General features: G+C 43.2%; 1 protein-coding gene across 2 annotated transcripts in view; it reads right to left on the reverse strand.

The window, feature by feature from the left end:
• Nucleotides 1–9: 9 nt before the first annotated feature.
• ZFAND2B (zinc finger AN1-type containing 2B) overlaps nt 10–12,767 on the reverse strand; it is a 34,353-nt gene continuing 21,595 nt past the window's right edge. The window contains exons 9-11 of one of the 2 annotated variants that reach the window (XM_077447872.1): nt 11,972–12,047; nt 10,823–10,865; nt 10–10,656 (exon numbers count right to left, since the gene is read on the reverse strand). In XM_077447872.1, the coding sequence (XP_077303998.1) occupies nt 10,845–10,865; nt 11,972–12,047 (97 nt within the window). In that variant the 3' untranslated portion in view covers nt 10–10,656; nt 10,823–10,844. The remainder of the gene's footprint in view (nt 10,657–10,822; nt 10,866–11,971; nt 12,048–12,767) is intronic. The other variant, XM_077447871.1, reaches the window with a different exon arrangement.

Below are 12,767 nucleotides of genomic sequence, written 5' to 3' on the forward strand. Positions count from 1 at the left end.
CACAAAATGTTGGATAAAATGTACATTCTTCATTTATTTGGTTGTTTATAAATTAAAATAACATAAGGAGGTGTTCTGTGTCAGTGACGCTTTCCTCCATCCAGTAGTCACAGTATGAAATGAGAGGGTCATCATTAAACACCTGGCCACTCACACAGCCTGGTTAAAGAGCGTCATCAGGGTTCTATCATGAAACTTCAATGGAAAATGTGTTTTTTTTTTTTTCTGGAAATAGACCGGTCCTTCAAAACTATTCTTAAAAAAGCGAATCCAAAAAACTGACCTCATTTCTTATAGCAACTCCAACCTTACATTATATTTCCGATCAAATCGTTTCTATTGAGGTTTCATAGGTTGTACAAAACAACGTACGTTAAAAAAAAAAAAAAATAATAATAATAATATAATAAGAGATAAATAAAATACAATAAAATAGACAAACCTTATATTCTGATTGTTCTTGTAGCTATATCTGCATGATCAGGACAAAGCTGTTATTGGCTGACTTTTGGCTCATTTCTATGATGATTGGGGCTCTGCAGACAGCCAATGACGGGTCACCTGGAACTTTACACCTGTGTAAGAGCAGCCTTAGGTCATACTGATCGTTCTTTATAGAGTCACCATATGGCCCGGGTTACCTGCATGGGGATGCACAGGTGTGCATGCATCCCCACTGCAGGCATGTCAATTGGGACACAGCTACTGCTTCCAATTTGACCTCTGTGTGAGTGCAAGGCTCAGAACACATGTGGTCTGCATATGGTCTGTGTACTGCTATGGCCAACAAACTGACATGAATGGGACTGTCTGCACGGGGATGCATGGAACACCTGTGCGGGCAAACATAGCCTTCACACAGGTGTACAGTGGAACCTTGGTTTACGAGTAACGCGGTTAACAAGCTTTTTGAAAGACAAGCAACTTTTCTTTTTTTTTTTATTTCTTTTTTTTAATTGTGACTCGGCTTGTGAGTGTTGTCTCGCAAAACGAGCAGAATTCAAGCTAATGGGGTGTGCAGTAGCGCATTTGGCCAGAGGTGTGGGGGTGCTTGGAACAGTTCGGAGCCATTTGGAAATACTCGGACTGACTTGGAAATACTCAGTTTCCAAGTGTTTCTGAGCCTTTCCAAGTTCAGCTGAGCTGTCCCCGAGTATAACTATTTTACAAATATGAATAAAATACCAGAGATGGGCCACTGGTAATGGATCATCCAGAAGAGCTCTGTATAGCCAGCTGCAGACAGAATTATATGTAATTTTCAGTTAAAACACCAAAAATGTTTATTATATATATATATATATATCTATATTTATCATATCTTACTTTACTTGAAGTTTCAAGGTAGACCCCCTGAATAAAAACTCTTGTACATGGTGCCCCCCCTGTGCACAGCTTTTATCAGATGATGGGGCAGGACATCTCACCAGCATGGTGGGAAATAGAATAAACCTCTACACATACACCATCATTATCAGATATATATCTATATATATTTTAACAAAATAATTGTATATAGTTACATGGTCATTGAGTTTTGCAGCATACAAATCAAGTTAGTGAGCAAACTGGTTTTCTACAAGTAGTGTTAATGGAGACATAGAGCAGCTTATGTACTGTATATGGGCAGAACAGAAATCGATGCATAAAAGGAGACTTTGAAGAAGAAAGAGTACTGCTTAATAAATGATTTGGACCCATAAAGAAACACACTGGGCTCACCAGCTCTTGCAGGGGACATGTCTTGGGATATTATTTAATCACTGAGCAGAATGGAGCCCATACACTACATGCCACAGTAAATAAATAAGTAGCCTGCAATACTATATTTAGTCAGCTGGTGGCAGTGCAGGAAAAGTCCTCTACAAACAGCGTTTACTAAAAAAAAAAAAAAAAAAAATTATTATTTTTAGTGCACACAAATACAATAGAATACTCAATTGTCCAATAAAATAAAAAAGATGAGGTTCCAAGTGGCTACCAAACATGTCAAAATTGTGCGCACCTGAGAAATGGCAGCAAAACCACGGTACCTACAATTTTTCATAGGCAACACTTTAAAAGCCTCTACAGGTTATCGGTTTAGAGTTAATCAGTTATGATGGCCCCAAAATGATTGCTCTCACTCTGTCATTCGTGGAAATACCTTGCGTGTTGCAATTGATGTTCACATATGCATGTGGGACCTACGTCCTACATGCAGGGGGGTGGGGATGTCTAATAGACCTCCGATGTCTCCATAAAGAGGACTTGTCAATGCCCAAAGGGATCGCATTAGCTGCATTGCGATTGCAAAGAAGTTAAATGAAAAAAATTTAAAATACATTTGAATAAAAATAATAATAAACAAAAAAGTTATAAGCACATTGCAAATCCTACATGCATATTTGCTTATAACTTTTTTTGTTATTTATTTTTTTACTATTTTTATTCAAATGTATTTGACATTTTTTTTTTTTTTTTTCCAAATGTAACTTCATTGCCATCACAAGGCAGCTAATAAGCCCCCTCTCTGCGATACCTTTTGGCAGTGACTAGTCCTCTTTATGGAGACATCGGAGGTCTATTAGACATCCCCCCCCCCCACCCCGCCATGCAAAGGAGCTGATCAAGCTCAGACCATGCTTGATTAGCTTCTTCCCTGGCTGGAACAGGTAGGGCAGACTTTTCCTTTTTCCACCCTGGGGTGCCTTCAGATTTCTTCAGGGTTGCTTTGGCAAAATGACAACAAATCGGGCAAAAATTGTATACAAGCCAGCAGGTGGATCAAGTCTCCCTTTTAAATTACACAAAGCCACAGGTTTTCATTCTCCACCATTATGACCTTCTAGCCGGTGTCCGATCAGATAGTGTGCCCTATTACATAGTGTCCGCCCTGTACTGCGCTTGCACAGTACTGGGGGACAAGGAGAAGTCGAACATCTCCGAAGAAGAACGGCGCCTGCGCACTGTGTCTGGGTTCAAGCCCCACCATCCAAGTGGACATAGAGTTAGAATATAAAAGAGCCAAGCGAAGCGAGGCCGAGCCCGAAGCGTGGCGAGCGAAGTGAGGCCGAGCCCGAAGCGTGGCGAGCGAAGTGAGGCCGTGCCCGAAGGATGGCGAGCGGCCCTGTTACTATGAGCAACCCTATGTCCACTTGGATGGTGGGGCTTCAACCTGGACTCAGGCGCCGTTCTTCTTCGGTGATGTTCGGCTTCTCCTTGTCCCTGCGCAGTACGCCCCGGACACTATTCGATAGGCGGACGCTTTGTGTCAGAACACCGGCAGTGTCCTAACCCCCAATGAAGTCATATGTTGATAAGGAGGACACTGGCTGCCTACACAGCATCCTTGTTTGCCCCTCTCTCTCAGCAAAGGGGTCACATTAGCTGAGTGAGGGAGAGAAACTGAGGAAGAAGAGAAACATTGGAATACTAGTCAGTACCAGCGTGCAAAGAGGTATTTGCTTTGGAAGAATAAATTACCTCTAACGTTGGGATCCTACGTGTAGATGTTGCTACATTGTGTAAAACAATTTATTTTGTTTTTCATATTTTAGAATGAGGTGCCTTGAGATTGTGCAGAATTTTAATGGGTGCCTTGACTGAAAGAAGGTTGAAAAACAACGCGCTAGAGAATAACAGTTCTGAAAGCAGAAGGGATGCATTCATCTTTACTTCTGGCTTCATTTATCACAGAGGAGATGGGGGAACGGGTGTTCCTCCATCTCCTCTGTGTGAAGAAACTAAGGCCATTTACCAGGGGCTCCCCAGAGGAATGGTCCCTCCGGCTGTAGAGCCACCCAGATCACTTTTACAAGGCAGCCAGTCGCTGGCTTTGAAAAATGTTATCGACATCATAATACACACAAGATTACCAAAAGTATTGTGACACCTGCCTTTACGCACACATGAACTTTAATGGCACCCCAGTCTTATACCCTGTACACACGATTGGACATTCCGACAACAAAATCCATGGATTTTTCCGACGGATGTTGGCTCAAGCTTGTCTTGCATACACACGGTCACACAAAGTTGGTCGGAAAATCCGAACATCAGAAAGCGGTGACGTACGATGAGCCGAGAAAAATTAAGTTCAATAGCCAGTGCGGCTCTTCTGCTTGATTCTGAGCATGCGTGGAACTTTGTGTGTCGAAATTGTGTACACACGATTTTCCGACAACAGATTTTGTTGTCGGAAAATTTTAGATCCAGATTTCAAATTTTGTGTGATGGAAATTCCGATGGAAAATGTGCGATGGAGCCTACACACGGTCAGAATTTCCGACAAAAAGCTCCCATCGAACATTTTCCGTCAGAAAATTAGACCGTGTGTACAGGGCATTAGTCTGTAAGGTTCAATATGGAGTTGGCCCACCCTTTGCAGCTATAACAGCTTCAACTCTTCTGGGAAGGCTGTCCACAAGGTTTAGGAGTGTGTCTATGGGAATGTCTGACCATTCTTCCAGAAGCACATTTGTGAGGTCAGGCACCGATGTTGGACAAGAAGGCCTGGCTCGCAGTCTCCACTCTAATTCATCCCAAAGGTGTTCTATCGGGTTGAGGTCAGGACTCTGTGCAGGCCATTCAAGTTCCTCCACCCCAAACTCGCTCAGCTATGTCTTTATGGACCTTGCTTTGTGCACTGGTCCAATCCAAATCATTTGGTGGAGGGGGGATTATAGTGTGCGGTTGTCTTTTAGGGGTTGGGCTTGGCCCCTAAGTTCCAGTGAAGGAACTCTTAAGGGGTCAGCATACCAAGATATTTTGGACAATTTCATGTTCCCAACTTTGTGGGAACAGTTATATTATATATTCTTCACTATATTCCCACATAGGAGAACTTGTAATGTGAATAATAGTATTTTATTTTATTTTTTTAAAGAATCTTGTGCCATAGTTTGGCTGATATGGTGAATAAATATAAAAGGGCAAATTGAAGAGCCAATAAAAGCATTCAGTTTAGTCGGGTCAGATCAGTGGAAATGAATTCTGATTGGCCGCAATGGGTTACTGCACTTTCCATATCACTACAGCCCACCTCATCGAAAAAATATACTTGAATATGCAGGCATAGAATTTTTATTTTATTTAAGATTAATAAAAAATTATTTGAAGCATAAATAAATCTGGTCAAAAATCTTGTTTTAGATGACGCATATAAAGATAATTTTTACATTTAAAACTGAACTCCTGGCAGATATAAAAAATATGCAGCTCTGTACAGCAGAGCTCACATAGGGAGAGGAAGAAGCAGCACAAGAAGCCAATCGGCTGTGCTACAGCATCCATGTGCTAACAAGGGTCATGCTCATAGGAGGAGGGAGAAGACAGCAGAGGTAATCAGCCTGCTCCTTTCACTATTCGATCACAGGCTGGAGGAAGGACCTAAAAGATTAACTGCATCAGAAAAAATAAAAATAAAAGATCCGGTGTTTCGTAACACATGGCGACCCATCGCAGTTGGCTACCCGCTGGAGTGCGCATGTGCGACGACGCCGTATGTGCTCCACCCCCGAGTCCAAATTCTAGCCCCACCATCCCAAGTGGACATAGAGTATGATTATATATATATATATATATATATATATATATATATATATATATATATATATATTACACCCCGAGTGAAGCGTGGTGAGCAAAGCGAGTCCGCGAGGGTCCCTCTGTTGGAACGCATATGGCGTCGTCGCGCATGCACTCCAGCGGGTAGCAAAATGTGATGGGGTAGCCAAATGTGACGTGACACCGGCCTTTCTCTGCCACGACGTGGATGTTATATGTGGCAGAGCTGGGTAAATCTCAGGACTGGATGTACAGAAATACAAATCCTTTAGCAGGTAAAAAAAAAAAAAACTCCCTAACATGTGAACCATTTGTGTTTTTGCACAGAGTTCTGTCCTAACCTTTAATAAACAATCTCACGCAATTTAAAAACATTTTCTTAAATTACAAGTATATAAATATCTGGATAGATACTTCAGTCCCAAAATGTAAATGCCCCGGCTCACGTAGGTGTAAGCACCTTCTTACCTAACTTTGCATTCGTTTTGGGGCGGCCCTATTTGCAGCCCTGGCCTGTATATAACCCAGTCTGCTGCCTTTGCAACTAAAGGAGTGGTAAAAAACATGGCTCAACTGCCCATTTTTACTGCCTGACCCCCCACCCACACACACTTGCAAGTCTAAACAAGCCCTTACCAGAGCTGTTATTTGAAACGGTTATCCACTCTTATGCCGTGTACACACAACCAGACTTTTTGACAGCAAAGGTCCGACGGAACGAATCCGTTGGACAATTCGATCGTGTGTGGGCTCCATCGGACCTTTGCAGTCCAAAAATCTGACGGACTTTAGAAATAGAACATGTTTCAAATTCTTCCTCTGGACCCAGTTCCTATGGAGAAATCCGTTCGTCTGTATGCTAGTCCGACGGACGAAAACCGACGCTAGGGCAGCTATTGGCTACTGGCTCTGAACTTCCTTATTCTAGTCTGATTGTACATCATGACGTTCGAATCCGTTGGACTTTGGTGTGATTGTGTGGCCAAGTCCGTTCATTCGGGAAGTCAGTCGGACCAAGTCTGCCGGAAAGTCTGGTCGTGTGTACGTGCAATTAGGGCTCATTTACACTAATAGTACCCTAAGGAAAGCAATCAGCAGTGAATGGCTTTTGGTTGTAAAGGCTGAAGGTTTTTTTTTTTTAACCTTCATGCACTCTATGCATAAAAGGTAAAAAACCTTCTGTGTGCTGCTCTCCCCCCCCCCCCCCCCCATACTCCCTGATCCCCTTCTCGATCCAGCAAAGTGCACAAGAGCCTCAGCTGTCCCAGGACTCCCTCTCCTCATTGGCTGAGACAGCAGGGAGAGCCATTGGCTAACAATGGCTCCCCCTCAATCACAGCCAAATGGGGGGGGGCTGAGCCACGCCTCTGTGTGTCTTTATGGATGCATAGAGCAGGGCTCAGGAACGAGCATGCACCAGTGCCCCCATAGCTTGCTTTTGAGGGTACTGGTCAAGGGGGAGGAGCCAAGATCGATGACGGGGGACAAGAGAAGTAGGGGATCAAGGCTGGTCTATGCAGAAAAACATTACACAGAGCAGGTAAGTAAAACTTGCTTTTTTTTTTTTTTAAAGCTGAACCTTTCATACTATTTTAAGTAAAGCTGAACAAGGGAGAAGATTCAAAAGAAGCATCTACAATTATAATAATTGAAAGAGACACTGTCACTCTGATGATTCAGGGTTAAGTGACAGTGTCCTACTGATAGCTCACTCCACAGCAAGGTATACTCACCAATACACATTCCCTTGCCTGCTGCAGATGTCCTGGAATATCCCAGTGACACATCTTACCTGGCGGGATGAAGTCACTGCCTCGCCCACATGTGACAGTGTTTGGAGCCAATTAGGACAGAGTGCTGTCACATGGGGAAGGTCACATGCTCCATCACAGAGACCGATCACAGAGGCAGCAAAGCAGTGTGAATTGGTGAGTATAACTTTAAAGTGTTTGTTACCCCAACACTTCAAAATTCCTGATATGTGGCTGCTATGCTATACCGTGTACTTGTATGAGAAAATCTCCTGTTCTCTTTGTATTGCTACCTTTGTGTGACATCCCCGGTGTTCCCACCAGTCCCTCTGCTCTCCAATTAAAAACTGACCACACTAAAAAGGAGAACAAACCGTGGTCAGTTCTCTAGCTATGCTGAGAACTCAGAGAGCTCTCCTCCAATGATCAGACTTCTCCTGACATATACACCCCGCCCCCCCCCTGCACAGCCTTTCACAGGGAAGACCTGTACTGTTTGCTTTGCCTCCCCCTAGCTCTTATGCAGCCGAGAACAGAGGGAATGTGATAAAAAAAAAAAAAGGGAAGAAAATTTATTTATAGTGTTTTACAAAAATGTTTTGCCGTTCATTCCTATTTTAAACAGAATAAGCTGTTTTACAAGGCGTTCCCTTACACTCGCCCAGATTGAAATTCGTTTCTTGTAGTTTATCCAGTTGTAAATGATTCTCATTAAGCACAATTAAAAGTTATTTCTACTTTACTTCTGTTTTTATAAACCAGTCATACTGCGTGTTACATAACTCTCTAGCACCAAGTCAATTTCATATAGCAGAAGCAGATAACTTTTGGCTTGCACGCTGCTGCTGAACTACAAATCCCAGCATACTGGAAGCAGCGGTATAACAGCAGCAGCAGACATACCAGAGTTTTTTTTTGTTTTTTTATATATATTTAGATACTTCTATAAAAAAGGCTCTTATTTTTTTTTAAGCAGCAGGAATGAAACGTTGAATGTTCATAGCATGTTTGCATGGCAGACAGGACTGAAAGGCTTTCTTACGGGTGATACCTGATAAAATATATACAGTTTCTTTGGAAATGTTTATGATCATTAATAAAGAGCACCTGTTGCCTACACACTGTAAAGAAAGCCATTTTGTGGGCTGAATCACTGGTAAAGGGAATGCGGCTTTAGATCCAAGATGAAGAACGGGGCCCATAGACAAGGTAGCAGCTCTGCTTTCCCTGCTCCATCCCTTTGATTGACATCTGAGGCTGGGTTCACATTGATGTGAATTGGATGTGGGTTTCTCCGCATTTAATTCCCATCACAGGAGACTGTGACTGACTGACCGGTTCGCAAATCTCTGGGGCGGCCGTGGTCCACATTGTGGTAATTGCAAGGGTAATTTCTTTTTTGTTAAAAAACAAACATATCATACTTATCCTCCACTGTGCAGCTCGTTTCGCACAGAGTGGCCCCGAACTTGCTCTTCTGAGGTCCCCCGTCGGCTCTCGTGGCCCCTCCCCGCATCAGATAGCCCCCTAGAAGAAGCGCTCTCTCAGGGGATTACCTTGTGGGCATGCTCCCGAGTCCAGCATTCGGCACCCATAGAGGCCAAATGCAGGACTTGGCTCCGCCCCCCGGTGATTGGATTTGATTGACAGCAGCGGGAACCAATGGCTGTGCTGCTATCAATCTATAGCCTGTAGAGAGAGAGAGAGACAGCGCATCCCTGCCAACTGAATGAAGTGGTTCAGGTAAGTAAAACGGGGGGGGGGGGGCGGCTGGGGGCAAGGAGGCCGGTGACTGCCAGGTGTTTTTTCACCTTAACGAATAGAATGCACTAAGGTGAAAAAACACAAACCTTTACAACCCCTTTAAACAAGCTGAAGCTAGAAGCTGATTGGTTACTATGCACAGCTGAGATTTTGCACTCTCCAGCTTTAGTAAATCCACCCTACTGTCACCTTGAATATACCCTCATCTTACCTGCACTTCCGCTCAGCTCTAATCTACACTGTAGCCTGCTCTGAAATCCAAGAGGTCAGCTGGTGTCAGATGCTAAAGCAAGCATTGACATCACTCCTCTGGTCACGTGATGGGGCTCGTGCCTAGAATTTGGCTATTAGACCCCAACCACTGTCAACTGGGATTAGGTCTCACTCTCCCCTATATTCAAGAGTACTGGGAATTGTTGAGGGCCGTGATGGAGGCCGTAGCTGTAAAGAAGCGCTGGAAAGGTGAACGGAACTGGTGAAGGGTCTTTACAAAACTAGTTATACTTTGTCTTGAATAGGTCAAATCAAAAAAAAAAAAAAAAAAAAAAAAAACACACCATCATTCACGTTTGTGAGCATATTTTTTTACATTTTCCCACAGCACTTTTTAATTTTAATTAATAAATGTTGTGGGTTAATGCACAATGCTGGTGCGCCCTCTCATTTGCTAACCCATTTCTATATGGCCCCATCAGACACCAACTGCCTATAACTCCCTTTTAGAAGTGAAGGGCAGGTGCACAGCTCAGAGCAGTGGTCTCCAAATTTCGGCCCAGGAGATAGATGTGGCCCTTTGCTTGCTTTTAACAGGCCCTTAGGGCATCCCCCCTCCCCCACTGTCAGCAACAGTGAGGTATAGTTCCAGCCACTGACAATGGGGCACTTTTCATCACTCTGACACCAATGATGGGGCACTATTCCTCCCACTGACACCAATGATGGGGCACTATTCCTCCCACTGACACCAATGATGGGGCACCATTTCTCCTACTGATGTCAATGATGAGGCATTGTTTACTCACAATGTCACCAGGGCATCTTCTACTCCCACTGGCCACAATTTAGCTTCCTCTAAAGTTTGAAGGACCATAAACTCGCCCTTTGTTTATAAAGTTTGGAGGACTCTGTCTTAGAGCAACTTCCCTATCCCCCTAGTTTACTGCTGGAGCCTGAAGGCTGTAGCAGGACCCATTACACATCTATCAGGCTCTACACCCCCTGTCTAGGTAACCTTGTGCATGAATTGGCTCTGCCCTGAATAGATCACCAGGACTTGTTGACACAAGTGGCTGCATTCTCAAGATCTGACAAAATGGCTTCTGTAGTGTCAAACAACAGTTTATACCTTCCTTACTTCCAGCTAATGAGACCAGACAAGTGGCCTATACAGCCTACAGGAAAAGAAGCGATAGAAACTCAGGCATGCAAAACATCATCCAAATATTGTGTCCGTTCTGAAGAGTAAAAACCCAGAGTTGTGGCTGAAACTCAGAAACGTATTGCAGTTCCTGCTTCTGTGCTTGGAGTTGGGTGCTGGTCCGGTGCCGTGCTAGCACATATTACACATGCTCTGTTTGGCATCACGACTCGGTCCCTAAACATAGACAATACAGCTGTATTTAGTGCATGTAAACAGCCATTATAATAAACAGGAGAAAGGACAGTGTACACACAAGTGAAATCAATGTTACATACAAGGTACGAGTAGGCCAAAAAATAAAAAATAAAAATAAAAATTTGGAAATGTTTTTAACACTTACCAGTTGAATTAGGTGCAAAATCCTATGTGTATCGATCAGAGCACTGGAGGGAAAAATATTTAAAGATTTCCTTTTAAACTGGGGTTTTATATGGAGTGGTTGGAGCTGGTCTATTGGTACCTTGTATATAGTGAGAAGTCAAACCACAGGTTGAGCAACAATATTGGTATTACATTAGAAAAAACAATTAGAACAAAATGTAGAAAACAAAAAATTCTGAAAAACAACCAGAAGAGGGCGCCTCCATCTAAATGTAGACCATGGGTCCTCAACCTCTTGCCCCATCATGCCTCTGCCTGTGGGAGTCACGCTTGTAACGGTCAGCCTTGCAATACCTCATGGGACTTTTAGTTCTGCAACAGCTGGAGGGCCACAGGTTGAGCACCCATGATGTAGGACTGTATAAAACGTGACATTAGAAAATAAAAATATTGCACTCACTATATATAGGTGGTCAGTGTGAATGTCATCCTTGGGGAGTGTAGAGAATGGCAGGTAAGCAGCTGGTATAGGCAGCGCAGTACTAGGAAGTGGCTGAACGTTAGTCTGCAGCCGATTTGAAGAATGTGGCGGCTTTCGGATCCTTGCAGCCCACTTGGCATGGATCGGCAGCACTCGTTTTACCAAGAGGATGAGGTCAATCTGTAAAAGGGGGAGTGGTTACACATTTTGGGGTCTCCATCCTTTAGGGCAAGGTTTTATAGGAAAGCTTCCCTATTGGTTTGACAAAGGGGTGAAGCCCCGAAACGAGTATACCATGCCATCTTTTGCGTAGCGATCCGGAAGCCATCACGCAGCCGGACAGGCGAGCGTTCCAGCTCCCACCACACAGAGGTCTTCACATTCTTTAATTCAGGTGCAGACTGCCTAACATCCTTCCTAGTACCACTCTGCCTATGCCAGCCGCTCTAGGTGCACATCTTTTGAATGCAGAATTGGAATGTCAGAGCGGAGGGGTAAGTAATGTTTTCAGGAATATGATTGCACATGTTGAATTTCATTAGTATAAGGTGTAATTGCTGCAGAGTTTTTTTTTTATTATAAATGGTAAACTAACCTTTTAAAATTAAAAAGGTGATGAGTGAGTATATCTTCTATGCCTGAACTATATTTTAACAATGATTCAAAAGGAACATGAATTGTACTGACCGCTTGTTGTCGTCTGTATTCTTCTTCACTAGCTGACAAAGCTCGGGCTAGAGCCAAGTCTTCTTCTTCCTGAGTGCTGAGAGATAAAAGCACATGTGAAAAGGATCAGGGAAACACACAAGAACATCATTTGCTTTAAGTGCTCAATGAAAGCCCATTTATTCAAGGAAATATATTAGTTGAGGTCTCCTCTAAAACATTTCTCAGAATTGAACCCCTTCTTGCCCACGTTATAGCCAAAAGACGACTACAGCACGGGCTTGTTATATCTAATAGTGCGCTCTAGTCAACTTTCTATTTCAAAGTCTGCACACAGATTATAAAGTCTGAGGCTACTATAGCAATATATGTTGAACTTAATACAGTACTGTGCAAAATTTACAATATTATCATGTGCAAATAAGCAATAGCATAAAGTGCAAAAAATTGTGCAAACAATTAACAAGGTGAAAAAAATGCTGTGCAAGTATCAAAAATATATGTGCAGATATTTGTGCAAGTATGCAATAATAAGTGTTGGAGACAGAGGTCCCCATCACATTAACCAAATGCCAAACTTCACGTCCAATACAAAGTGCTATTGTGCTTATTGTCACTCAGCCTGTCTACTGAACGGTGTATAGCAGGGATATGCAATTAGCGGACCTCCAGCTGTTGCAAAACTACAAGTCCCATCATGCCTCTGCCTCTGGGTGTCATGCTTGTGGCTGTCAGAGTCTTGCTATGGCTCATGGGACTTGTAGTTCTGCAACAGCTGGAGGTCCGCTAATTGCATATTCCTAGCGTATAGCATCCC

The sequence above is a fragment of the Lithobates pipiens genome, unplaced genomic scaffold (assembly GCF_037356315.1).
Source record: "Lithobates pipiens isolate NorthernLeopardFrog02 unplaced genomic scaffold, aLitPip1_a1.2 Scaffold_22, whole genome shotgun sequence".
NCBI classification, from domain to species: Eukaryota; Metazoa; Chordata; class Amphibia; order Anura; family Ranidae; genus Lithobates; species Lithobates pipiens.